The sequence below is a fragment of the Ceratotherium simum genome, chromosome 37, assembly GCF_057802395.1.
Source record: "Ceratotherium simum simum isolate JZ-2026a chromosome 37, ASM5780239v1, whole genome shotgun sequence".
Classification (NCBI taxonomy): domain Eukaryota; kingdom Metazoa; phylum Chordata; class Mammalia; order Perissodactyla; family Rhinocerotidae; genus Ceratotherium; species Ceratotherium simum.
In genome coordinates, this window is record NC_141936.1 from 3,305,586 (window position 1) to 3,331,387 (window position 25,802).

Sequence of the window (25,802 nt, forward strand, 5' to 3'; positions counted from 1 at the left end):
ACCGCGGACAGCGCCGGCGTCCTTATGTGGGTGAATGACCAGGCCTGTGACCTTAGCTCAGCACGAGGACATACCCTCAGGGTCGTCCCTCCCTTTGTTTCTGAGATACCGAGCTGTGCCTGTTCCTGTCCGATAGTCCCAGTCACCCTGGATCACCCGCTGCCTCTGCCTTGCAGATTATCCCCAAAGCCAGCGAGCCGGCCCGGCAGCCCGAGAGCCACCCTGAGGAGACGGAGGAGGAGCTCCGCGAGCACCAGGCCCTCCTGGAGGAGCCCTACCTGGACCGGCTCTCCGGGCAGAAGGAGGCGCACGCGCTGGCCGGAGTGCGGGTGAAGCAGGAGCCCATCGAGAGTGACGACGAGGAGGCTGAGCCCCCACGAGAGGCGGAGCCAGGCCAGCGCCAGCCCACGGAGCAGGAGCTGCTCTTCAGACAGGTGACCACGTGGGCGGGGGCCAGGCGGGGTGGGAGAGGACGGACAGGGGCAGGAGAGAGTGGACGGGCCAGGTGGGGCAGGAGAGTGGATGGGGGCCGGGTCCTCGGGCAGTGGCCCATGTCCCCCTCAGGGCAGTGCCCTCTGGGGGTGGTCAGTGGAAACTGGAGGGCCTCTTCCTTCCACTCCTGCCTGTCCAGGTCCTCGGCCGTCTCCCTTGTGCTGTGGGTGGTAGGTGTGGTTTGGTGCCGATTTTATGGTAGCTGTACTAGAGACACTGGCCATTTGTCCACTGTGAGCATTTATGCACCTGCGTTCCAGCAAATGCTGGCCCCAAACTCCTTGGGGATGGTTTTCTTTCAGATCTGTAGGCCATCCATAACGTAAATTCAAGTGTTGACAGGATTCAGCATAATCACTAAAGGCAGGGAGAGGGAGATTGATTTCTTAATTGATCAAAAAGGTAGGCCTGACCTACCTGGGGCCAAGGAGGCAGTGGTGACCAGCCTTACAGATCCAGAAAAGCAGTGTGAGCCAGGTACCCAGAGCCAGTAAGGTCCCCAGGTACTGACAGAGAATAACCAAACTCACAGGAGACTGATGAATAGATCCAATGAATGATTTATTAATTTATAGTGAAAAATAAAACTGCCAAGTCAACAAAACACTAGGACAGCTGGCCAGCAAGTCGGAAACCCCGTGTTAGAAGCCCGAGTGCCACCAGGGAGGTTGCTTGTTCCTGATAAAGGACGTGAGAGCCAAGGGCGCCCATGAGGTAGAGTCTGATCGTTTCCTCCAGGGGTGGAGCTGCGTCTGGGGTATGGGGGCCCTGGCTCATCTGCTCCCTTCTTGCTAGGCTTCATGCCAGCTACCCAGCCAGGTACCCCCTCTGACAGCCGAGGTGTGCGCCCGTTGCTGCTCCTCGGCCCCTGCCACAACTCCTGACACACAGAATCAGCTCTTAGATTTCTCTTGAGACCTCGGGGTTGGCAGCAGGCCACACCCTCCACGGCTGACTTTATAGTGCTTTTTCTGTTTCTCATGCAGAGGGCGGCCTGTCTCGTTTCTCGGGCCACTTTGTTGGCACCCCAGGCACTAACCCACTACTCTGCCAAGTGTGATGGAGCCAACACTGAATGAAAACAGAGAGGTTACGCCAGGAGGAAGCCGCCGTCTTTTCTGTTGTGCAGGCTCGTGCCTGCCTGGCTGTCCTAGTGGTCACGGCCCGGGAGGGGGCTTCATGCCCGTGTGGGTGGGAGGGCCTTGCGCGTTGATGAAGGAAGCCAGTCTCTTAGTAGAACTGAAATCAGTGTTATTAGTACACCGATACAGAGTTGGAAAATTTTTAGGGCTAGCGTCGTGTGGATGATGAAGTGGTCAGTGTTTGTTTAGTTGTGCTCCAAGCCTGAGACAGTTGTTAGAAACGCTCATTTTCTGTATTCTCTGGAGAATAATGGGCAGGGCTCCCTATCAGGGGAACTTGGTGCTACGTGGAGCAGCCTGCAGACATAAACATCAGTCGGGGTATCCCATGTTTCGTGGCCTCTGTGTCCGGGAGAGGTGCTGGTGGGTTTGGGCGGCTGTGAGCCCATTGGAGGCAGGGAGCCCCCTCAGCAGAACTGTGGGAGGGACACCCACTCTCGGGGAGGGAGGCCCCGTGGGGGCGCCTCGCACTCCCAACTCGTCTGCCGAGAGGCGGCTCCGGGCCTGCCGTCCAGATGCCCCCAGCGTCTCGGGCTCTCCTCCTCCACCCCTCCTGCCTCTGCTTCTGAAGGGCAGGCAGTTGGGAGCCCAGGCAGGGAGGAGCTCTCCCTCTGCTTACGGCCCTGGATGGGCCCTGCCCCACAGCCTGCCGTGCGCCTGCTCCTCGCCCGGGGCCGGGGCATTGGACCTGGTCTCCCCAGATGACAAGATTTGTTCATCAAAACCCAGGCACGCCTCGTGGTGGAGTTCGCAGGCGTGGAGGCCCATCGGCCTGGATGGCGGGACGTCATGCTTTGCCTTCCTTCCGGTCTCAGGAGGCCTGGGGAGCAGGCTCTGCAGCTCCTCAGGACGGGCTGGCAGGCGGGCTGCGCAGCCGCGTCTCCACCACGCTCTGTCTGGCCCCACTCCGCCTCCCAGGGGGCACGCACTCAGGGTCTCCCTCCCTCGGGGCCCAGGCCCCTGGCTGAGTGCCCCACGCTCCACAGACCCAGCATCCACCCCTGCAGTGGCCCTGGGTCCAAGACCCTCTCCCGTCCACCTCTCTAGCCCTTCTGGGGTCTTCGTTCGTGTGTTCCTCCCTGGCTCAGGGTCCGAGGAGAGAAGAGACGTGGTGGATTAGCACTGTCCGCCCAGCGACGGCGAGGCAGCGGTGCCCCTGCGCGGGGAGCAGACCATCCCTGCTGCTGAGGGTAGCAGAGACCCACCACTTCAGACCCGAGGTCCCTGAGTGTTGAAACCTCCTGTTTCAGGTCCGTGTAGTATCGTGTGCTTACAGAAGCCAGCTCTTCACAAAGAAACGTAACTTTGGTGAAAAAGAATGTTTCATCAAAGTGTGTTTTTAACTCACTCTCTTATTATCTGGTTATTTTTGCTGAAAGAAGGCTAAAGTAGGGTCCTGGGGATTATCCTTCTGGGTCCCCACCTCCTCAGAGGTGCGTCCACACCCTCCTGGCCCCGCAATGCCCTGCTGGTTGGGCGTCTGGAGCCTTGGCAGGATGTTTCTTTCCTCTTTGCTTCAGCCGTTCTCTCCATCCTCGAGTGACGTGAGATGGTGAGAGACCCGGAGAGGGAAAAGGGTCGCTAGTGAAGAGTTAGCATTTCTGTTCTGTGATGGGCTTTTTCCCCAAGTTTCTGGCGTACAGATCAAGTACTCTTGGTCCAAACCAAGACAACAACAAACGAGCAGGAGGCTGGGGCTCCTCGGGTGTCTGGCTGCCCCAGTGGCTCTGCCGCCGTGTGCTGCACGTGGGTGAGTGATGGATGGAGGAATGATGGCAGGAAAGGGGTACGCCGTGTAGCCTGCAGCCCGGAGGTGGGAGATTACCAACGAAAGCACTGTCTCCTCTCCCCCCAGCAAGCCCTCCTCCTGGAACAGCAGCGGATCCACCAGCTGAGGAACTACCAGGCGTCGATGGAGGCCGCTGGCATCCCCGTGTCCTTCGGCGGCCACCGGCCTCTATCCCGGGCACAGTCGTCCCCAGCGTCTGCCACTTTCCCCATGTCTGTGCAGGAGCCCCCCACCAAGCCGAGGTTCACCACAGGTAATGCGTGCGGGGAGGGCAGGCCGGCCATGGGTGGGGCCGTGGGTGGCCCTGTTTGCCTTGCGGACCAGAGCCCCTGTGTGAGACGTGGTTAGCAGCTGGAGCAGAGCAAGGGAGGCACCCCGTTGGGGACTGTGCTGTCCAAAGGGTGAGGTGTCAGGCTGGGCGTGGGGTCGAGGACAGGCCACTTCCAGGGCTGGCGGGCCGGCAACCTCGCACCTGGCCCGACTCCTGCACCTGGGCCTAGACTGGGTAGGAGAGCAGATGGATCCATCACTGAGGCTCCCTTCTCACCCACCCCTTCTGCTATCCTGGGGGTCTGTGCTGGGCTTCCCATCTGTAGTCAGCAGGGTAATGAACTAGCCATTTCTCGTCAGTCCCTCCTTGAGCTGAGCCTACATCCCGGGCCTTGACCGTGAGGCCCAGGGAACCGACGGGAATCGTGTCCACACTGTGAGTCACGCTCGTGTGAGAACAGAGCTTAGCCAGCCCCCAGGCTCTTGCTTTCTGGATCGACTTGTCCTCCCGCCGTTGCCAGCCGTCGTGCTCCTTCCATCTGCGCCGTCTCGTGCCGCCCACCCCACCCCTTCGGGAGCCGGGCGACGTCTGCTGGCAGGAAGCTGGTTTCTGCCTGAAGACACCGCTCCAGCAGTCAGCAGTGCGAGCTTGGTGGGCGGAGGCGGCGTCCGTCCACCAGGTGCAGAGGCTCCGGGCTCGCAGGCCCGGCGCTGCCCGCAGTCCCACACCCGGCCCCCAGCCCTGCCGGGAGGGCAGCCAGATGGCTCTTCACGTGCTCTCACCTCATGTCTCTTCTCACCGGCACGTTAAGAAAAAGTTGTCTCGGCAGAATGGTTTCATGCTTCCGCTCCTCGTAAAACGTCGCCTTTTTCCGCACACTGTAATGTCTAAATGTGGCGGAGTCCTCTTGCCGGGTCTTAGAAGGATTGTGCTCACATTCAGAGAAAAATTTAAGTAGTGGTTATCTGGAACTTAAATTGCTGCTTTTCAGAAAGAAAACTACAAAGGGTCACAAATAGAGTCAGCAGGTGACCCTTTCAGAAGTGGAAGCCTGGCCACCAGCTGGGATGAGAAGAGCGTGGCTCCGAGACCCCAGGCCCACAGCGCGTGGGGAGGCTGCCACGAGGACGGGCCAGGAGGGCGCACGCGGGCCCTCGGGTCTGCGTGCCGTCAGCAGGAGTGGGCCTGCGGGCCGCCTGTAGCTGTGCTTGCTCAGTTTGTCTTCACTGTTCCTTTTCACAAAATGTACAGAACGGAACATGCTCACTGTGAAAACACAAACAGGACAGGCGCTCTGAGAAGTTCGCACTGCCCCTGATCCCGCTCCCCGGGGGTGGCTGCTGCTGGGAGTTTGGTGTAAATCTTCCAGAGTGATTTCTGTGCACAGCGAGATGGACAGACGGACGCAGACACCGTTTATTTGACAAAAACGGGTTCTCGCACCCGTGTGCGTTTGGCTCTCGCCCCCGCTCTCCCCCATCCGTGTGGCCCGGAGAGTGGCTGCGTGGCCTCCTGGCGGCTCCACCTTAGCTCTGTGCACTCATGCTCCCTCCCCGTCGCTCTCTGCTCCAGTTGGCCAGCTGTCAGAGGGAATCCCAGCGGTGTCCCGCTTGAAGGTTCCAGCCACATGCCCAGTAAACATCGGCAAACTGTTTTATCCCCGTGATGCTGTTCAATGGGTGGGCCCTAGTCTTTGTCCTGCTGGACGTCTGGATCGTTGACGCACTTGTGTACATGCATGTCATATAGCCATGTGTATGTACATGTGTAGACCTGTATATATGGGTGTGTATGGCCATTACAAGCCACTAAATGCACCCACTTGTCTATACATGTCTTCCACACACCTTAGTTCACTGATCGTCAGTTTCTGCGTTTGGGTCCTGTAAGCCTGCTCCTAACCTGTTGCTTTTTTACCAGAATTCCCATCCCTCTTCCTCCCACCCCTACCACTCAGTTTTGCTAGTACACCCAGAATTCCCCCAATGCAGGGGGACTGACTCCTATAAGCCTGACTCACAAGAGACTGAGTGAGGAGGTCCGGGACCTGCAGGTGTCCAGCTGGGCCCTGTGGAAACAGGCTCATCTGGAAGCTCTGCTCCCCGGTGGGTGGTGATGCTGGCACCACTTTCCAGCATGAAACACACAGAGGTTGTAGCATGGGTCTGTCTGACTATAGCTAGTGCTTTACAGCACAGTGCTCCTGCCTTTCTCTGCCTGAATGAGCAGGTATTAACAACAGATGCCCCTTAGCAGAGATCTGTCTGCCGAGGGCATCCATTCACCTAGCCTGGCCTTCCCGTTGTCAGGACCCTGGCAGCCCAGGTGTATGAGGTGACACAGATAGTGCTGCAGCAGGGACAGCGGGCACCTGTCCTGGCAGATGTCAGCTGGGGGCCGACCCTTCCCCTAACAGGAGGGGGCATGGAACAGGGGTGCGCCCTGGAGGGAGCCTTGGGGGTGCACTCAGCACCCACCTGCCCTTCCCCCATCTCCAGCCTCATCTCCAGATGTGTGGGATACAGCCACTTCACAGCGTCTTCCTGACTGTGACATCGGGCACTTTGATTGGTCTGGGAGTGTCACCGTTTCCCTCCACAGCAGAGCATGGGCTGGCTCTGGGGCTGGCTGGGCCTCTCTCCCTGCGGGCCGGCTCTGTGCTTTCAGCTGCGTCCCAAATGACCAGGCAAACCTAGGTAGTTCACACAATGTTCTGGACTCCGGTTATATCCGTTTCTGTGTGAATTTTAAGTGCACTTGTGTTTGCCTGTTTGTGTGTGTGCTTTCACACACTTGTCCCAGCGACTCTGGAAGTTTCCAAGGGCAGGAACCGAGTTTCGTCCTCCTTCTGAACCCCAAGAAGCTCAAACAGTTCTCAGGGCACCAGAGTCACTTCATAGAGAGGTTGGCCCCTGACCACGTAGACTGGCATCTTTGGACCAAACTCTTGTTTCTGGAAGTCAGCGCCATCCTCTGTGATGTGAATGCCGCACACTTTTCGACCCAGAGGGCTGAGTCCTTGGGGTGGGGCTCTGACCTGCTCCCCTCCATGCAGGCCACTCGGCTGCCCCCGACCCTGGCGGTGCTGGCTCAGATGTTCTGGCCAGTGCCGTGAGCAGGGGCTCGGCCTCACGTGGTGGGCGGCTGCTGAGGACCCCCGGCAGCCCCGCTCACGGTGCCCGCCTCTGCCCTCTGCTGCAGGCCTCGTGTACGACACGCTGATGCTGAAGCACCAGTGCACCTGTGGGAACACTAACAGCCACCCGGAGCACGCTGGGAGGATCCAGAGCATCTGGTCCCGGCTGCAGGAGACCGGCCTCCGAGGCAAATGTGAGGTAAGGCCAGGCCCGAGGCCAGCAGGGAGGGTGGCCGCGCAGGCCTGTGGGAATCAGGGGCGGATTGTGTGACAGCCTGGGGGAGGGGCCTGTGAGCATCTCCACGGTGACATTGGGCACTGCGGGTGCACAGGCCTGCCTTCTGGAAGAAGCCCAGGCTGCTCTCCCAAAAGCTCAAGTCCTCCCTGCAGGAAGGTCCCCCTCTGTCCTGTACCCTCTGTTCTCCTGCACCCCTCTGTCCTGTACTCCTCTGTCCTGCACCCCCCCTTACCCAGCACGCTCTTGCTGAACCCCACGGCTGCTTGTTTTCCTTCTGGTCGTTTCCCTGGAGAAACCATTCCCACCCTTGCTGTGTCAGTGCCCAGGACGCCCAGCCAGGCTGTCCTCGGACCTCTGCCACCAGGGCAGGATCTGGAGGCCCACAAGGGAGCTCAGTCCTGTTGGGTTTTTTTTGTTGCATGGTCTCTCACTTTAACATTTCCAAAAGCTTCTCCAGGGGTGTGGGGAGAGCCTTAGGCCTTTGAGGTGTTTCTCAGAATTAAAGTTCCTGCCCGGCACAGACCGAGTGGGGATAGAGTCTGGTCTGCTTGGAATTTGGTTCACAGGCACAACATCGCCACCCCACCTACTCTTAAGTCCAGTGAGAAGGTTCCAACGACCCTATATCTGGGACTGGTCGTCAGTTTCCCTGCTGCCTGGTGGTGGTGGTGGCTACACTAGCTCTCAGACGAGGAGGGCTTGGTCCCCAGCCCTCCCACCTGTCGGAGTTCACTCTGCCCCACACGTGGCTGCAGTGGACCCTGGGTCCCACGAGGACTGGAAGGCTTGCTGAGTAACCTCCTGAGGTTCCTTCCTCCTTCTGCTGGGGGCGCAGCATTTCCATGAAGTGACCGACTCGTGCCCTTTGCCCTGGAGGGCAGCTGTCACGAGGGTCTGGAGCTCTTGAGCGGGGGAGGCGTCTGAGCAGGTGTCAGGGAGGCCCCGCGACAGTGTGAGCATGGAGAGCAGGGCTCCAGGCTCTGGGGCGCCAGTGTCCTTGTGTGTGGAGTGGGGCTGGCAGCTCTAGGATGATGGCGCCCAGCCCCTGACGTGCCCACCAAGTGGGGAACCTGCTGCGTCCCCACACACACTGGGAATCCCTCGAAACTAAGATGGACGCAGGGTGGCACGTGCTGCTCTGCGGGGTGTCTCTGGAAAGCCAGAGCCCTGCGATTGAGGAAAACCATCCACATCCATCCGTCACAGCCCTAGTGCCCCCGGGCCAGGCCCAGGAGAGCAAGTGTGGCCAGAATCCCTGTCCATGAGTCTGCCCGCTCCTCCCGTAGGAGCCGGAATAGTGAGGAGTTTGTCCACCTGTTTCAAATGACCCCATTTTGTTACCGGCTCTATGGTGGTAGGTGATTTTTGGAGAGGGAAGGGGCACCAAGGCTGGCTCCCGCGTCCTGTCCTGAAGTGCCTGCTGGGGTGGAGAGCGACCCCGGGGTTGCTGGGCGAGGAGCGGGTGCCCTGCTCTGGGATCCACGAGGCTGCGCCACTGGGGGGCAGCAGCGCCCCAGCCACGGGTTCCGAGGAAACCATCCCCTTCCCCCTCCTGCGCCCGGCCCGCGGGACCAGCCTGACCCAGGCCCTGCTCATCTTCCAAGGGGCGGCTCGGGGCGTCCGAAGTCCTTGTGACTTACTTCTTACCCCCTCACGCCCCCCCAGGAGGGTCCACTCAGGCCTGAGGAAGTCCCTCAGCCAGCAGCTGGGGGGGAGAAGGTGAAAACACACAGGCGAACAGAGACCACACTGCCCTCCGCCTTCCTTAGGTACCCTGGGGGGATGTGCCAACAGGGGGGATGTGGCCGCAGGGGTCCTGGTACTAGAGAGGACAGGGGTCTGTGGGGCCATGGGCTCAGACCTGAGCCGGCAGGACGGTCGGGAAGAGACCAAGTGACGCGTGGGGCTTCCACGCTGCACACCCATCAGGAATGCAGAGCGGGCACCGTTGACGTGTGGGGACGCTCACCTCGGGGCACGCCTCCCAGTTCAGAGGGTGACGCGTGGTCACTCAGCCCAAGGAAACATGGCGTCCCTGCCTTCACTGGCCAGGCTCCCAGCGCAGGCCTCTGAGACAGCAGAGCACAGGGCCCAGGCACTGGACACACGCTGTAGGAATTGGCCCCTGACAGAGGAGAAGTTAGAGGGACCGGTGGTGCTGTGGCTTCCCAGGGTCCCCGACCACTCAGAGGCCAGAGCCAGCCCAGAGCCCAGGCCTCCCGGGCAGCCCCAAGCTCTGGGTGGACGACTGTCGGGGGGCTCTGTGGGGTGGGCTCCTCCCCCATGCTGCTGCGTTGGGCTCGGTGTGGTGGTGAAGGGCGTGGAGCGGGGTGGGAGAGCTTTCCTGCGGGCCCATGACCCTCTCCACACTGAGGGGTTGCGCCAGCAGGGACCTGGCGCAGAGGGCTTGTGTCCAGCCCTTCTGCTCTTTACCTCCTACATCAGTGGGCGTCTCTGGGGAAGCTGTCATACTACTGTGAGCAGTGACAGGCCCTCCCTGGAGCTTTCAGGGGCGAGAGCAGCCCCTGGCCTGCCTTTGTGCCAGGGGAGCATGGTGTTGGCCTCAGTGTGCCCAGGCATGCCCTAGATCATCACCCCCAAGTCCGCAGAGTCAGGGTCGACTCTTCCCGTCTTATGCTAACCTGAAAGCCACTTCAGTGTAAAAGGGTAACTTTAATTTCACTTTTAATAGGTTAAGTAAATGTAGTTCAACTAAAGAATAGTAATTTTCATGTTAATTTCTGGGGAAAATTCTGAAAGTAGCCCGGGAGTCTTGATTTGAGGAATTTCCAAACCAAAGAAAAATGCAGAGGACCGCAGACAGCGATCTGAGGCTTCAGGCTCTCGCACTTGCTCTCAGGAAGGTCCGCTTTTCCCTGCTGCTCAGCGATGCTCAGGGTGCCCGGGGTCCAGCTTCCCCCAAATGAGAACTAAGCGAGCAGCTGCCCCGCCCTGGCAGTTCCCCTCTATTTTAAGACGAGACCCCAGCCGTTGGAAAGCAAGGTAACAATTTGATGCCAAATCATTTGTGTGACAGTGAAGGTTAAAGCCTTGAAGGCTGGAATTATCTTTTTAAATGTTTTTCAAAGTTATAATTAAAGTGTAAACCCTCTAAAATATTTTTAAAACGTTTTTAAAATATTCTATTGGGTGATATTTGCTTTTTATTTTGCAATAACCAAATAATTTTGTGCTTGTGCACATATAAAATTCAGTTTCCTTTTGGCTGGTGGTTTTCGTGGGAATTGTTTTCTGTTGAAACTGAACCCAGACGCGTAGGGGAGGTGTGAGCATCGTCTGTGTTCTGTCCCTGCAGTGTATCCGCGGACGGAAGGCCACCCTGGAGGAGCTGCAGACGGTGCATTCAGAGGCACACACCCTGCTCTATGGCACCAACCCCCTCAACAGGCAGAAACTGGACAGTAAGAAACTTCTAGGTATTTCAAGGCCTTCTTTACTTTTACTGCCCGAGGTTGTGTTTCCAGCCCTGCGCTCCCTCGAGGCCGCTCTGCGCCTGGCTGTAGAAGCACGGCCCGCTGTCCCGTCCTCGGCCCCCGTGGCGGTGGCAGTTCACCAGGCTCTGCCCGGGCGGCCGGGACAGGGATGGCCCTTCCCCGTGGTGCCCAGGCCAGGTTCTAAGGTGAGGGGCTGGAAGAGAAATTCTCACCCTTGGCGTTCACGAGGGCCGCGGGTTGCATGCGTTGTGTCAGTGTGTTAGGTAGAAAATGGGCTGAGAACTGCTGTTTTTGCAGAATCTTCAGTCACAGAACTTAGATGCTAGAGGCTGATCAGGGTCCTCGAGCTCCCGACCTGCAGCCTAGCCCTGGCCGGCTATGAGCCTGGATCGGTTTGAGCTCCACTTGAAAGCTCATCAGGGGAAAGGCAACAGATGGCCCAGAGAGTGTTTGCTGCGGGGTGAGGCGCACAGGCAGCCCTGCATGAGGGATCGTAGGGGAGAGCGGGGCCTGACAGAAAGAACTTCTCAACAGGCATCTCCTGCCCGGGAGGTGGTGAGAGTCTCGCCATAGGGCATCTTCAACAGAGGCAGGCAGGTCCTGACAGCCGCGCAGGGCCCCTTGGGCTCCCCACGCGACACCACCCCGGTCAGGGCCTTCCTGGGTAATTTCCGCCCAGCTTCCTAGCCACCTTGAACTGGGACAGTCACCAACCGTGGGTTTCCTTCTGTGATCTCTGCCTCCACTCCCTGGGGAGAGAAGCCCCCATGAGCTCCTCCCTGAGCCTGAGGCAAAATAGGGAGAAGGGGGTCCGGGCATCACAAACACTGGGGTAACTGGGCGGGGCAGAGGAGAGGGGTGGGCTGTCGCTGTTCCTCGTTTCTTTGGAAATGTTGGGAAGGTCGGCTCTGCGCCAGGCCCTGTGCTGGGCAGCTGTGAACCTCGTGGGGATCCCGCTGCAGTGTGGCCTTCCTTCATTCATGCACACATTCACTCACTTATGCATTAATTCACTCATTCACTGAGGGAGCACATCTTCTGTGCCCGACACCCTGAAGGTGCTGAATCCTCCAATGGGGTTGAAGTGGCCACTGCCCTCGGAGAGCGTGGAGCTGGTGGGGCCGTGAGGAAACGTGGGTTCTGGCCCAAGGTGGCTGTCCGTGCCCTACTGCCCTCTAGTAACAGGGCTTTTAAAAGACATCAACACTCCTGCTCGGGGAGACAGGAAAGGAGCCAGCAGCAGGAGAGCCTGGAGGCTGCAGAGCAGATAGACAGCGGTGCCGGACAACAGATGTAAGGAAGTGGACACCTGAGCCAGCACTGCGGACAGAGACCGCCTGACACAGCCCACTGATTTAGACAGCCCAGGGATGGCAACTGCAGAGACCCCGGGCCCAGGGTCAGGGCAGGGAGGGGTCTGGGCCAAAGGGGTCTGAGAGGCCTGCACCCCTACGCCGTCCCAGCTCTATGGCCTTGGACAGAAAAGGCACAGGGACCCTGGGCTGGGCTGGACGTCACACACAGAGCAGGGTGAAGGCACTAGCCTGCCTCACACCACCCCTCCCTGCTCCCAGCACGCTGACCTTTACCCCCCAGGCAGAGACAGGAGACCCCTCTTCAGAGATTGAGCAGCCCAAAGGAAGCTGACATTGGGGGCACCCTGACAACAGCCCCCCAAGATCCCCGACAGGAGCTCACAACTCATAAGCCCACCGTGTCAGCTGGAACTTCCAGCAGCCTTTAGAGCCTCACTCTTAGGCATGCGCGGGCGACCAAGGATTATCCACACCTGGGAAGTGCTTAGCAGGGAGGTAGAGTCTGAAACAAAGCAGCTCAGAGGACACACTTCCGGGGTGGGGGGGAGATGGAGAGGACCCTCAAGTGCCAGCTAAAGAAGTGAATCGGCCAGTTGTTTACCCTCGAAACAAGTTTATTCGGGAACGACCAGAAGGACTGCAGTTCGGGATGTGCATGCCATGGCACGCCATAGGCAAACCCTATGTCCACCACACGAGGACAAAGGAAGGGGGCTGCTTTATAGAGGAAAACGGGGAGAGGGAGGGGCTGCTTAGAACCCAAGTCCGCTGGGGGAAGTAGCAGTGCAGGGTGGTGGCTACTTCTCATTGGATGGGTGAGGCAGTTTCTCATTGGCTGGGCTGTTTCTGGGCGGGGAGGAGAATCTTTCCTCCTGCTGAGTAGTAAGGTGGTGAACACACTCCTGTGGAGATGCCAGGGCACGTCTCCTCCTGATGGAGTAGTGGACGACGTGCGATAGGGCTTGAGAGCTCCCCCTACGGGCCTGCCCCACTCTGATTTAGTTCAGGTTTCTCTCATTCATTTCACAAAAGAAAACCAAAACTGTCGTCACTATCCTTAAGGAGAGGAGCTGTTCCATTCATATAACGTGAACACGTGCACTAGAAACGGAAGGCAGAACATTCAGAGAAAGTACGATAAACACAATTGCAGAAATGGAGAATCCTCGGGCTGGATGATGAGTCCAGTCAGTTCCCTGGAAAGCAGAGCGAACAAGTGACAAGAGCTGGAAACAGGGAGGAAGAATGAGGAAATGAAAGGCGTGTGCCAGGCACGCGGGGCCCGCAGAGCAGGAGCTTCCGGATAAAGTGGAGAGGCAGGGAGAGAGCATCGCGGAGGAAGCATGAGCAGGTCTCAGAGCTGAAGGACGAGCCGCCGACTGTGCGGACCCCGACCAGGGAGCCACTGGAAAATCTCAGAACAGCGGGGACAAGGCCAGATGCCACAAGATTCCAGGGAGACAGCCGGGTCTGCTCCTCAGGAGCAGAGCAAGGTCTTCCAGCTCTGAGGGAAGATTCTTGCCAGCCTGAAGTTGTTATCCAACCAGGCTATTGGTCGAGTATAAGGGTGAAATAAAGGCACGTGCAGACACGCAAGGTCTCAGGAATGTCGCCTTTCATGCATCCTCTCTCAGGCTGCTGGAGGACATGCTCCACCAAAACAAAAGGAGGTTGAAAGAGAAGCCCTCTGGGCCACGGGCGGGAGGTCCACCCCTGTCTTGTCCGTCCCAGCTGCCGTAACAAAATTCCACAGACTGGGCGGCTTATAGACAGCAGAAGTTTATTGCTCCCAGTTGCGGAAGCTGGAAGTCCAAGGTCAGAGTGCCACCATGGTCGGCGAGGGCCTCTTCCGGTCACAGACTTCTCATTGTGTCCTCCATGGTGGAAGGAGGAGGGGTTCTGTGGGGTCTCTTTATAAGGGTGTTAATCCCGTTCATGAGAGCTCTGCCCTCGTGACCTAATCACCTCCCAAAGGTCCCACCTCCTAACACCATCACACTGGGCATAGGAATTCCAACGTGCATTTTGCAGGGACACGAACATTCAGGCCACAGCAATCACAGAGGCCAGCCCCCCTAGGTTGGCAAAGGCAGGTCCAGGAGGTGGCCGTGTTCCCAGAACAGTGTGGCTGAGAGCCTGCCTCTTGGGCTGTCTGCACCAACAAGTCAGATGCCACTAGACCGCCATGCTGACCAGACCAGGACGCTCAGGGGCCTGTCCCAGGGTCTCCTCTGGCTTCCTCTCGTCTCGGCCATGCAGCTCCTGCTTCTCCCTCCAGGCCTTGCCGCCTGATCGGCCGGGGCTCACTTCCCTCACCCAGGTCTTCCACACCTGGAAGCGGAGGTGGGTCTTGGTGGGCTGAGAAAGGACCTCCAGAGCCCCTTGCCCTCCCAGCCACGTCCTGGGCCTCGTGCACAGCCCTACCAGGTGCTCCTCCTCTCCTGAGCCCTGTTCCCCAAGACACACTCGGAACCTCGGGAAAGCTGATGCCAGAGCGTGACCCCGAGACTCCCTCCAGCCCGTCTTGTCCTAGGTGCCATGGCCTCACAGGCACTTTGGTCCTCTGCTTACACAAAGTGTAAGAGAGCGCCCAGTGCCCAGGATTCTCCAGGATCCTCCGGGAACTGTCACTGCTTCCAGGGAGGAGCCTTGGCTGCCTGGAGTGGTTTCCTCCAGCACTGGAGAGGAGCCTGTGTGTCCCGTGATCTCACTGGGGCTGCCAGGGCACAGATCTGGTAACCCCCTGACTTCAGTAGCTGCTGGGAGTTTGCTGGATGGCCTCAAGTTGGAGAGTGGTCCCTATAGGCACTGAGAGGCATCAGGTGTGGGCTCTCCCTGAACATGCGCAGTTCCGCTGGCCTACCCACATTCTCTAAGTGGTGAAGGCTCTTCCTGGTTCACCCTAACGCTTCCTTGTCCATCTTCAAAGAGCTGGCTGTTGGTCAACCCACTACCGAAAGCCCTTTTTGACCTTAGTCTTCGAAACTTGTGAAATTCAGCAGGGTAGGAGGTTAAAGTAATTTGGAGGAGTGTTTCCATGTCAAAGGTGGAGGCGGGCTTGAGTTATTAAGCTAGTTTCCAACTAGGTTTAGGATAGATGATCAGAAATGAGAGAGAGAAACTGGAAATGTGGGATCCTTAGGGAACAGTAAACGGTGGGTGTGCTGAGGGGATCTGGAGCTTTCCAACCAGTTGACGGACCATCGATTGCCTCGTGGGTGGTGTTGCGCCCTCTCTTCAGTTCAGGCCGACATCGCCAGTTCCTTGAAGCCCCCTCTCTCGTTTGTGGTTTCTTTGTGGAAACATTTTTCCATCTTCATACCCCATTCCTCTCCCAGTGGGCAGCCATTTGAGTATATATAGTGTTTATTTTGTTAGCCAAGTGTGTCGTTGCAAAATGTATATTATTTGAGAGTGTGTGTGTGTTTAATTTACATCAATGATATTATAAATTATTCTATTTCCTTTTTCTTTTCTGCTAAACTTTGGGTTTTAAATGCTGTTCACATTGCGATGAGGACACCTACTCGGTGACCTTCTTACCACTCAAGGACTATTTTTAAAGTTCTGAGGATTGTCCTAACTGAGAAACTTCATTACGATCAGTCTGAGTATTCCAGACAGAGTAATAGCTGGTGATTACCTTAGATGTCGTTACCATAACCCTAATTAGGTGTTTAAACACTACTGTGTGATTTCCCTTCCCCTTTTAATTGAATCCACAAATTTCTAAGCCCTATGCAGAAAGGCTTGTGTAGTTAGAGCAGTGACACACAGATGGGCTGGGCTGGCTGAGGGGACAGCAGACACTCGAGGGGGCTGGTCCATCCCCACCCTGGAAATTCCTGGAAGTTGGGGGTTCATCTTCTGATGGTGGCAACTTGGAAAGGGGCCCGCTCTGGTGGCTGAGGAGTTTGGGGGCACCGTGTAAGCGCCTGGCAGTGCTCAGGTGACGGGTCACGGGAAGACCCCTCTGCTCACAGCACACTGTGAGGAGCAGTAGTAGCTACAGAAGAAGAACCAGGGTCTCCCCCACACCCATCAGCACCCAGCCTGTCAGCCCGCCCGCCGTGATTGGAGAAGCAAGGGTGGTCCTTCATGCATCGGCCCCCATCTCTCAGCCTAGAGGTTTTGTGGCCTGGCGTGGGTGATGGTGGCCCCAAACCACAGTAGGCCAGTGTAGGACGCCCTGGAGCAGGGCCTGGGCTGGGGCAGGTGGAGATCAGCTGCCCTGGGATCCGCCCTGGACCTCAAGACCTCTGTTACCAGAACAGCTTCCCTGATGAGAACTGCATGCCTGCTGGCCGTCCAGCATAGTTTTCCGTGTCTGAACACAATATCCTGCCGGTTTTTTATTGTTTTGGTCTTTGCTTGCTGGATAATGAGCAAACTCAAACTACTCAGATGATTTGTGGTTTTAATATGGGCATTATTGGGTATAATCAAAAATAGAAATCCAGTCTCATAGCAGAGCCCTCTTTCCCCCATATTTACATGCACACACACAGATGGATATGAATTCATATACACCAGCACTGGAATTATTTGGGAGAAAGCTCTTTAAATCTCCAGCTCATGCTCCTGTGTGTTGGAATAGTTAGTGATCTGAGAAGGAGCTGTCATGAAGCCATTGCGAGCCCCAGTGGTCACCTGGGGCCATTTACCACTTCTGGAAAGCAGGGCCCCATCAGGGAGTGGCATGTGAGCTGTGATTCAGTTGATGAAATGGCCGTTAGGTGAATCTGTTACCGGACAATGCGAGGCTTGGCGCCCGCGCCCCTCTCTCCTTGCCCTGGTCCCGCTCCACCAGCCTGTCCTCTCCTTCCCAGCAGCTTCCCTGCAGTGCAGGCTGAGCAAGCCCCTAAGGAGCCACCCTCCTTAGGGGCTTGCTCAGGCACGTCACTTGCTCAGGCACGTCACTTCCCTGCTGGCCAGCCCACCATCTGCTTTTAGATCTACTCATTCCCGGCTGTGAGCTGGCATTGGGGGTACAAGGGAGAGCAAGGGGCACGTGCCTCTCGGACACGGGCTGGAGGCCACATGGCTCCGTCAAGAAGCAGCTTAACTGATGTTAGAACGTGCCCCACGTCCATGTGCGGCAGCGGGAACGAAGGTTGGGAGCCATGGATCCAGGCAGTGGACGGTTGGCGAGACAAGGCATGGAGCAGAGCGGGTGGGGCACAGGGAGAAGCAGACCCAGGGGGACCTGCAAGCTCAGGCATTGCAGAGGTGGCAGGGTAGGACATGGCCATGGCATGCGCTGTTGCCCTCAGTGTGAGATCATGCGAGAGTATCCAAGGTAGGCAAGGCTGGTCGGCAGAGAGTGACAGGAGGGGTGAGGCCAGGAGCCTGGTCTACGATGTGGCGCCTGAAGGCTCAGTGCCTGGTGTCGTCTAGGCTGGAGCCAGGATGAGGTGGGCACAGACCGACCCTCGGGAGCGCCCAGGCCAACGTGGAGACACAGCACAGACCCCTCTGAAACTCGCGGCCAGCTCATGAAGAAGGGGTCTTGTTTGCAGGCAGGAGCCTCCGCCTGCACCTGCAGTGTCCAGACAGACCTGGAGACTATCAGTCTGCCGTTCTCCCCGTCAAGTGGGGGTGGTTTTTACCTTTTCAAGGAGGTTCCCTGTTCCTCTGAACCTTCTGCATGGGGCTGCGGGTGCCGCCACTGCCCTCTGACCCTGCCTCCGCCGTTCTGTGCACCAGGGGCCTGGCAGGGACGTCTGCGCAGACACAGACCAGTCCTCGGTTTAGAAGTGAATGATGTCACTGAGCTGCTCTGTGCCCGTTGTTCTCCTGGGTTCTTGCCGCCATCGCTCTCGCCCCCCCAAGCACCCTGTGGTGCAGAACCATTCTCATTGGTACGTGAGAAAACTCAGTTCTCACCGAGGCCACCCCGCTGGTGAGCCGTCCAGACAAGAGGCAGACCAGGCTCTGTGACCCTAAGACCTAATTTCTGCCTGGGGCCCCAGGAGTGAGGATTTATGAGCATCCCAGCAGGAGCCAGTGTTCTGGATCAGGCAGAGGATGATGGTGGGAGTGGAGCCTCCCTGGCATGGCCCTGCCAGGTCCATAAAGTGGGATCCAAGCTGGGTGAAGGAACCTGCCAGGAAAGGCTGAAGGCCCCGGGGGGCAAGGCAAAGGGCAGCTGGGGAGCAGCCAGGGCCCCGCCCAAGAGCCAGGCAGCAGGGGAGGCTCTTTGGCCGGCTCCTGAAGAAGACAGTCCTGCCTTGTCGTCTGGGCACAGGGCTGAGCCCCATGGGAGAGGGGTCCTGCCTCTGCGTCGTGGGCCTGGGCAGGCCTTCCTGGATGGCCAGCTTTAACATTGTGCGGGTCCTTAGCTGTGCACCGTCCAAGTGACCTTTGAACGTTTGTAAATGGGCAGAGGGGCTGCGCATTCCCGAAAGATCCTTCTGTCTAAAGGGCTCTCCATGGGTGTTTAATTCTGGGCCTCTTTCCCTCGTTTATAGCTGGGGGCTGCGGCGCCTCGGGACTTAGGAGGAGTGCAGGGCTGGCAGTGGTGCTCACTGGAGGAGTCAGGTTGGCTCTGTTGACCGCAACATTTGCTCCCTTTGGAAGCGCAGGTTGTTCCATGCCAGGTGCACGAGCTCGAGCTGGAGGCAGAAGCAGCCATGGGTGCCTCCCCGGCCGTGAGGAGTGGCTGTTGCCATGGGGAATGCGAGGCCTCCACCAGGCTGTGCCCCGCCAGCCTGGGACCCACCGCCCACCAGAAGTGCCCCTGCTGCGGGCCGCTCGTGTAGGGCAGCTGAACCTCTGAGACCAGTCTGCCCCGCGGTTCCTGGACACGTTGTGCACACTGCACCAGAGCCTGTGAGGGACCCACCGTGTTTCCAGAGCCCACGCCGTGCTCTGCGCAGGCTGGGGCGCCTGTCACCTTGCCCTCCTGATCTTGGCTCTCCTTCTCCCCGCAGGCTCGCTCACGTCGGTGTTTGTCAGGCTGCCCTGTGGTGGTGTCGGGGTAAGTATTTCTTTAATGTGTAAATAATGTCCTGTTTGTTCTCGGGGTCCCAGTGGTCACAGAAATCGCTGCCTTTCTCTCTGCAGAGTGGATAATTGCTGCCAGGTGTTTTCCATAAACAGGGTCTGGTGGGCAGGGCCCCGCCGCTCACACGTGTGGCTTCAAAGGCCCTGTGAGCCTGTAAGCGTTTTGATGGCTGACTCAGGCACCTTCCTCAGGGAAGGTCGTCTGGCACCCACAGCTCGCTTCAGGAAATGGGCCCTGGTGTGCAGGCTCGTCTCTCCTTCTAGCCTGTGGTGCAGGAGTCTGCTCATCTCGACCTGGATCGTGAATCCATCACTTGGGAGGGTCCATGTAATCCTGCATCCAGTTTCCAACCCGAAGCCACAGGTGAAGCTCAGACTGCGGGAGCCTGATGTTTATGGGCACATGGAGTTTGCAGAGCTGCTAGTGGGGCTGTGTTGGCTGCTTTTCTATGAGAGATGATGCTTTTAAATAGATCTAGTCAGGTAGACACTTAGGGGGACTCAGGCTTTCCCTGACCCTGAAGTGGCCTGAACTACGAAGGACTTTGCAGTCTGGGCGCAGCGCAGGTCAGGTCTCCACAGCCAGAGCTGCTCATTAATAAAGAAAGGGCTCCCCTCTTAGCGCCCCTCCTCTTGGATGAGGGCGGGGTGGGGGCAAGAACAGAGATCTGCAATTTGAAGGCGAGACCGAGCCTCCTCCCAGCGAGCCGCTGGCCATCGAGGTCCCGCAGCCTGAAAAACACTGCAGCCGGTCACGGAGGAGCCAGACGGGGCCGTGTGGACAACACAGCCATCGGGGCTGAAACTGCACAGCGGCAGAGTGTGTGCGTAATTACAGATCGAGGGTGAAGCTCAAGGTCTGGATTCTGTTATGGAAATGAAACAAAATTGTTTTCTTCCTGAGTCTTTACAAAAATCTCTGCTTTGAAAATTATCCCGTCAGAAAGAGAATAAATGGCATTTATTCATACCACCACCAAGCCCTCCTAGAGTTATTTTATTCTGTATTGTAAATAGGCTTCAATCTCTTAATTCGGGGCAAATTTTTGGCGAGACTTGAAAAGGTTCAGATTCGCACTGCCCTGCAGCCAGCACGCCGTGCGAGGCAGGATTTATAATTTGCAAATGAAGCTAAATGGGAACTCAGACCTGGGGACTGGAGCCAGACGGCCCCCTCCCAAGTGTGAAGTCCAGATCTCAGCCCCGCAGGCCAGCCAGCACCCACCTTCACATCCGGCACAAAGTGCTGTCCAGCCCAGAGACGGTGGAGAATCTCAGCAAGTCCAACTGGGTGCAGAGGGGGCCTGCCAGAGCAATTAGGGGCAAGTGTGAACCGTAGGGTGTCTATAGGGATTGTCCTCCTTCAGTTGTTTGCCATAATTACCTCTGATAAGAGGGCAGAGAACGGGGTGCGCGACCCTCCCACCCTGGCTGGTGTGGACTTTCTCCGTTGTAGGGGCAGCCGCAGCCCTGGGGTGTCGGGGAAGCAAAGAGACCCCAGGAGCCAGCGAGTGGGCAGGAAGGCGCATGTCGGGGGATGAAGCGGATGAGGAAGGCCACTCTGCTTGTCCCGAAATGAACATCACTGAATTAACATTTAGGTTGTGTGATGGCGCTCATCAAGGTTTACAACTCATTCTTCCTTAACTATGTTAAGTAGAGGCTCTACATTGCTTTACCTTTTTTTCAAACCAAATAACAAGCACTTCTGCTTTGCTCACCTCCTGATTGTTGCAAGTTTCTTGTTAGTGACTGTTACAAGTCACTGAGGACTTGGTGTCGGGGAATGTCCTCCGTGCCGTCCTTGGCCCAGCCCTGCCTGAGTGGCCCCCTGGCTGGCTCTGGGTGCCCCTGGCACCTAGTGCTGCGCCCCGAGCCCCATGGCATCTGAAGGGCCGCGGCGCACCCAGAATTGGCCACCGCAGTCTGTCCACTTTAAGTCTCTGTAAGAAGTGGCCTCCATGTCGTCCTGGGTCTTTTAAGCAAGCTTGGAGTGGGCCACTTGCTGTTCCTTTGGTTCCCACTCCTGCGTTAGTCAGTGCCCTGCCGCCCTGCCCCCAGCAGAGCCTGCTTCTGGGGCCATGCTGCGTGTCTGAGTCACGCTCCTGTGGAGCCTTGTGCTTCTGGAACTCCGGCCTCCAGCCCAACCCTCCCAGGCTGGCCCATGGGGAGCTGGTGGCCAGCAGCCAGAGGACTTAGTTCCTGAAGCAGCCGAAGGTCTTGTCAGGGTCTCTGGGGACAGTGGCAGCCTGGTGTCCTGCAGTGGGGCTGGGGCTCTGTCCCTTGCTCTGGGCAGGATGTCACAGGACCTTCTGAACAGGAGGAGGTCATGCAGGAGGAGAGCAGAGCATAAAGACGCTTCAAAACACATGGAGGGTCAGGCCATCTTCCCTCCCAGCTCTGGCTACTTAGTCCTAAAAGCCAAATCATCACATCTTGAGGAGAAATCATCTGAGTGCTTTCGCCTGAATCGCCTTTGGTCCTCAGAGGTGCAGCCTCTGGGCCAGCCTGCCCAGGACATCATCATCCTCTTGGAAGCTCAGGAGACTCATGGCTCTCCTTTGAGGGCCTTCACCTTCGATTTTAATGAATGGATTCTCCAGCTGAAGGACCTGGCCCAGAAGAGTTCTGTGTGAATGGCTGCCTCAGTGAATAACAGTGCAGTGTTATTTAGAACAGAAGCCAGTCTTTGAAAGTTGAGTATTGATGCTGCGGAGTGCAGCATCAATTGAGTCAGCGAAGTGCAGAGCGTTCTTTTTGACATTTGGAAACTATTTAAAGAACATAGAGGTTTGGTCATTGAAAAGAATAACCTTTGCAGAATAACACTCCTCAGGAAATGGCTTGAACCCCTCATAAATATATTTTAAATCATCGTGCTTTGAAGACGAAGCTTCAAGGCTTCGTTGAAAGAAATCCATCTGCCCCTCGAAATAATGAGTGTCTCTGTCAGGTGGGCAGGAGCCTGGGTGAGCCTGGACATACCTGGGCCAGGGAAGGGTGAGGACAGGCACAGGTCTGGCTCTGACACCTCTTTGTGTGCTCCCTGGCCCTCTGAGCCCAGAGTCCCAGAGCATTCAGTTCTCAGAGGAGGTTAATTTGGGAAGGAGGCCTCCTCAGATAGACTCAGCAGACACCGTGTGACAGGTAGATCAGCTTGTTATTGTATGACTTCTCAGAACCTTCACTAGGCTGGGCGAGGCCCCAAGAAGGGCACATGAGCCCCAAGTGCATGTGCAAGGCACCGGTTACCCCACACCTGGGAACGGCGGCTCAGGCGCCATTGATCTGACTCCGGGGGCCACATGCTTCATCTTGGCCCTCTGACCCCCGCCCCCCAGGCTCACGCAGGAGACTTGCTCTCTGCAGAACTGGTTGCCGAAGTCTCTCTGTCTTCTTTCTCACCCACATTAGCCATAGCTTGTAAAAAAAATCTAGTGTGCCTAAATAAATAAATAAACCAGCACACAAACAGAAATTACCTGACACGTTTGCTCCGGGCACGTTCTTCTGTTTGAAGTGGAACAGCCAGTGGGCAGCCGTGCCGTCACCTGGGCAGCATGGCGAACGGTCCACCGGGGGCTTTCCCAAGGATCCTCGAGTCTCCTCCCTCCCTGCCCCACACTTCCCTTCTTGTTGTTGAACTACTCTTGTCAAACCTTGGGATCTCGAATTCATTTCAGCACAGAATAAAGTCATATTTGCAGAGACCTCTCATTCTAATTCTCCTTACATTTCATTTTGCTGATTATTAGTATAACTTTAACTGCACTTGCAGTAAGGGAAAAAAAAGGAACTAACTAGGTAAGTATTTTGAGGCAATTCAGAAAAAAAAATGACGCCTCAGAAAGGGGTAAAAACATGCGTGATATTTTTGGTGCATTCACTGTTCTTTTTCTGTTTAGTACTTTTTGGCATGTCTTCAAAAAACAAGTCAGCCGGTGAGCTGGGTATGTTCTATAATTGGTAGAGAAGAGACGAGAGGCTCTGGTACTGGGGCTGCAGAGGCAGAGCCGAGGGCGGAGGCTGCACGGCCACCCAGAGGCGGGAGGGTGACCGACCGAAGACGTCGGCCTCACTGCATGAATGTTGTCTCCACAGGTGGACAGCGACACCATATGGAACGAGGTGCACTCATCGGGGGCGGCCCGCCTGGCCGTGGGCTGCGTGGTAGAGCTGGTCTTCAAGGTGGCCACGGGGGAGCTGAAGGTCAGTGAGGACCCAGCAGACATGGGCTCCTAGAAGGAAACCTGCCAGGAGATTTCCAGCGGGAGAGGGAGGGGTCAGCCCACTGCAATTCCCCTCCAGACAGGCATGAAGCGACTGATGAGGAGGACAGCTCCATCCAGGGTGAGGGTGGACCCAATCCTGTCAATCACTGTTGCCTCAAAGGAAGCATCTCCCACAGTTGTGAAAACCTATAACAGTGCAGCGGGTGTCAGAGACTTTGGTCTTGGGAACACTTAACACTCATAAGAAGGACCCAAAGAGCTTTTGTTTATATGAGTTATGTCATCGGCATTGGCCATATTAGAGATTAAAACCGAGAACTTTTTAAAGTATTTATTACTTAAAAATAACAGTACTGCCTGGCTTAGTCAGTCAGCTGGATGCTTGTACCTGCTCTGTGTCAGCCTGGCGACGTGTTGTTTTGGTTGAAGTACGTGAAGAAAATGCAGCCTTCCACAGAAACAGAATTGGGAAAAGGAGGAGTATTTTAATAGCTTTTTCAGATAATTGTGGATATTTTTTGATGCCACACCAAAATTCAACAAGTGGTAGTTTCTGGAAATTAGTTATGATGTGGAACCTGAAACAACATTAGCTTTTCCTTCTCCTTGACATTAAAATCTATTGGCCTCTTGCACGTTGAATAGATCCGTGCGTGACTTTTGTAACAGTGCGTTGGTCATTTGGAAATAGGGGCTCATTGAATTACCTAGATCTTGCAAATCTTGGCACATTTTACTATGCAGTAGCCAAGAGATCGCTAATTTTGAAACTGTGACTATCACTCCCCGTCTCATCAGGAGGGTCGTCTGAGTGCTGGAAGAGCCGTGATGCTCACAGTGGCAGATAAAGGTTTTTCCAAACTTTTAATTTTCACTCAAAAGCTCAACTCTCATCCCTGACAACTACAACTGTCTGTTGTTGTCCTTGAGGTGACGGGCTCACCTTATTTTTGAGAAATGTCTTCAACTTACCCAAGTTGGAATGACCAGTTTGTCTTCAGTCCTTCTTTGGAGGAAAATTGGTTTTCCATGAAAGAAGGAGCTGGCCTGGCTTGCAGCTCAGACAGTCCCTTTCCCCGGAGACAGGCCTCGTCCGTGGGCAGCCGCAGAGCTCTTCACACGGCCTCCCCACTTCTTTACACGGATGTGACAGGACGTGTGTTCAAGGGTGGAGAGTCAGGGAAATTGATCAGCTTTCCTGCTGCATCCAGGCCGTTCTTAAGTGGAACTGCCTTGCCCCCCGGCAAACCTGTGGTGGAGAAAAATACTGAGTGTTCGAGCTTTCCAGGCTGCTGCCTTGGTTCCCACCACGGCTCTGGCCGTCTACCCTGCATTGCCTTCACACCATGGGTGCAGACGTCTACACAGTGGAAAAGGCAGATAGAGCCTTAGGATTGTTACGAAGCGGGCCCCCCGGAGGGGCATGGGGACCCTGGGTCTGTGGTCTGCACTCTGAGAACCGGGACGCAGTGTCTGTGCAGGGACAGGAGATGGTTCCCCAATCCTGAGTGTGCTGGGGGCGGAGGGGGCTCCATGTGAGTGCCTCCCTCGCCCGTGCCTGCCTGAGCACCACTTCTCACAGCCTGGTCATTGGCGGTCAGCTGGCCCTTGGGGCTCTGTTACAGACCTTGACCACACAGCGTCCTGGTGCTGGTGCGACCAAGAGATCCCTGTTTAAACCATTTTTATTACGGCAGCTACAGAGCGGTTTGCAGTTACTTCTTTAAAGCGTGAGTGACCTAGAGGTCCTACGGGGGACGGGGCGGGGGCATGTAGCTCCTTTCCAGCCTCAAAATACTCCTTCTAGGTGGTATCGGGCTGTTTGTTTTCTGCGCTGCCCTCTCGCCTGGGAACTGAGCTGCAATAATGACAGAGACGTTCATGTTAAGGCCAAACTTAGGCACGAGGTCTGCCCAGCAGCGAGCCCCTTCTGTTTCCTCTGCAGTCAGGGTCTCCATCAAGTTGCTTCCTGGGGATGCTGGTCATGCTCAGAGGGGGACCCAGAGCGCCCCTTTCTCTCCTGCCCAGATTCCCGAGCTAAGCGGTACCCAGCCTTGCCAGCAGGCTGTCGAAGACAAAGTCAGCAACAGATTCACCTTTTATCTTAGCGACTTGTGACAACCCATAGGCCTCTTTAAAAGAAGGGACCCAGAGGTCTTTGGAATGCTTATAGCCAGCCCTTTATCCCATCCTGGGGCTGTGTGCCCGGGGTGCAGCCTGAAACCGTGTCCTCCAGTACATTCTGTAACAGTTTTCTCGCTGATATGAAACCAATCTTTCATCCCTGTTTCTCCCCCCATTTGGTGTCATGTGTAGAATGGCTTTGCCGTGGTCCGCCCTCCAGGACATCATGCAGAGGAGAGCACACCCATGTGAGTAGACATGCGGTCACTCGCGGGCACGGGGTGGAGGTTTCTGACTCCTCTCCTTAAGGGGCTGGGCCTGCTTTGAGGGGAGTGGAAGAAGCTTGGTTTGCCATTTGCAAGCCCCCCTGTGATGTGTACTGTGCCCTGCACATCGACAGTTCCTGAGTGTCCCCCATCCAGCATGAAGTCACTAAGGCACAGCTATAGGGCCACGTAGGGCAGCTTCACTGATGGGTGATGATGAGGAGGCGAATGGGACGAATGGAATGGAAGTTAGTCTAGAGAAGTCCTCTAGTTACGTTTGTTATAAAACGTTGGGAGAGGAAAACTTAAATTGTACCAGAACAAGTTCATGTGGCA

At 56.6% G+C, this 25,802-nt stretch overlaps 1 protein-coding gene across 5 annotated transcripts in view; it reads left to right on the forward strand.

Moving 5' to 3' along the window:
* The window catches only part of HDAC4 (histone deacetylase 4), a 339,331-nt gene that overhangs the window by 273,853 nt on the left and 39,676 nt on the right, over positions 1–25,802 (forward strand). For 3 of the 5 annotated variants that reach the window (XM_087424600.1, XM_087424599.1, XM_087424601.1), the window contains exons 13-19: positions 177–434; positions 3,490–3,676; positions 6,896–7,029; positions 10,385–10,505; positions 18,772–18,818; positions 22,946–23,053; positions 25,393–25,448. In XM_087424600.1, the coding sequence (XP_087280726.1) occupies positions 177–434; positions 3,490–3,676; positions 6,896–7,029; positions 10,385–10,505; positions 18,772–18,818; positions 22,946–23,053; positions 25,393–25,448 (911 nt within the window). The remainder of the gene's footprint in view (positions 1–176; positions 435–3,489; positions 3,677–6,895; positions 7,030–10,384; positions 10,506–18,771; positions 18,819–22,945; positions 23,054–25,392; positions 25,449–25,802) is intronic. The other 2 variants (XM_087424602.1, XM_087424604.1) reach the window with 1 other exon arrangement.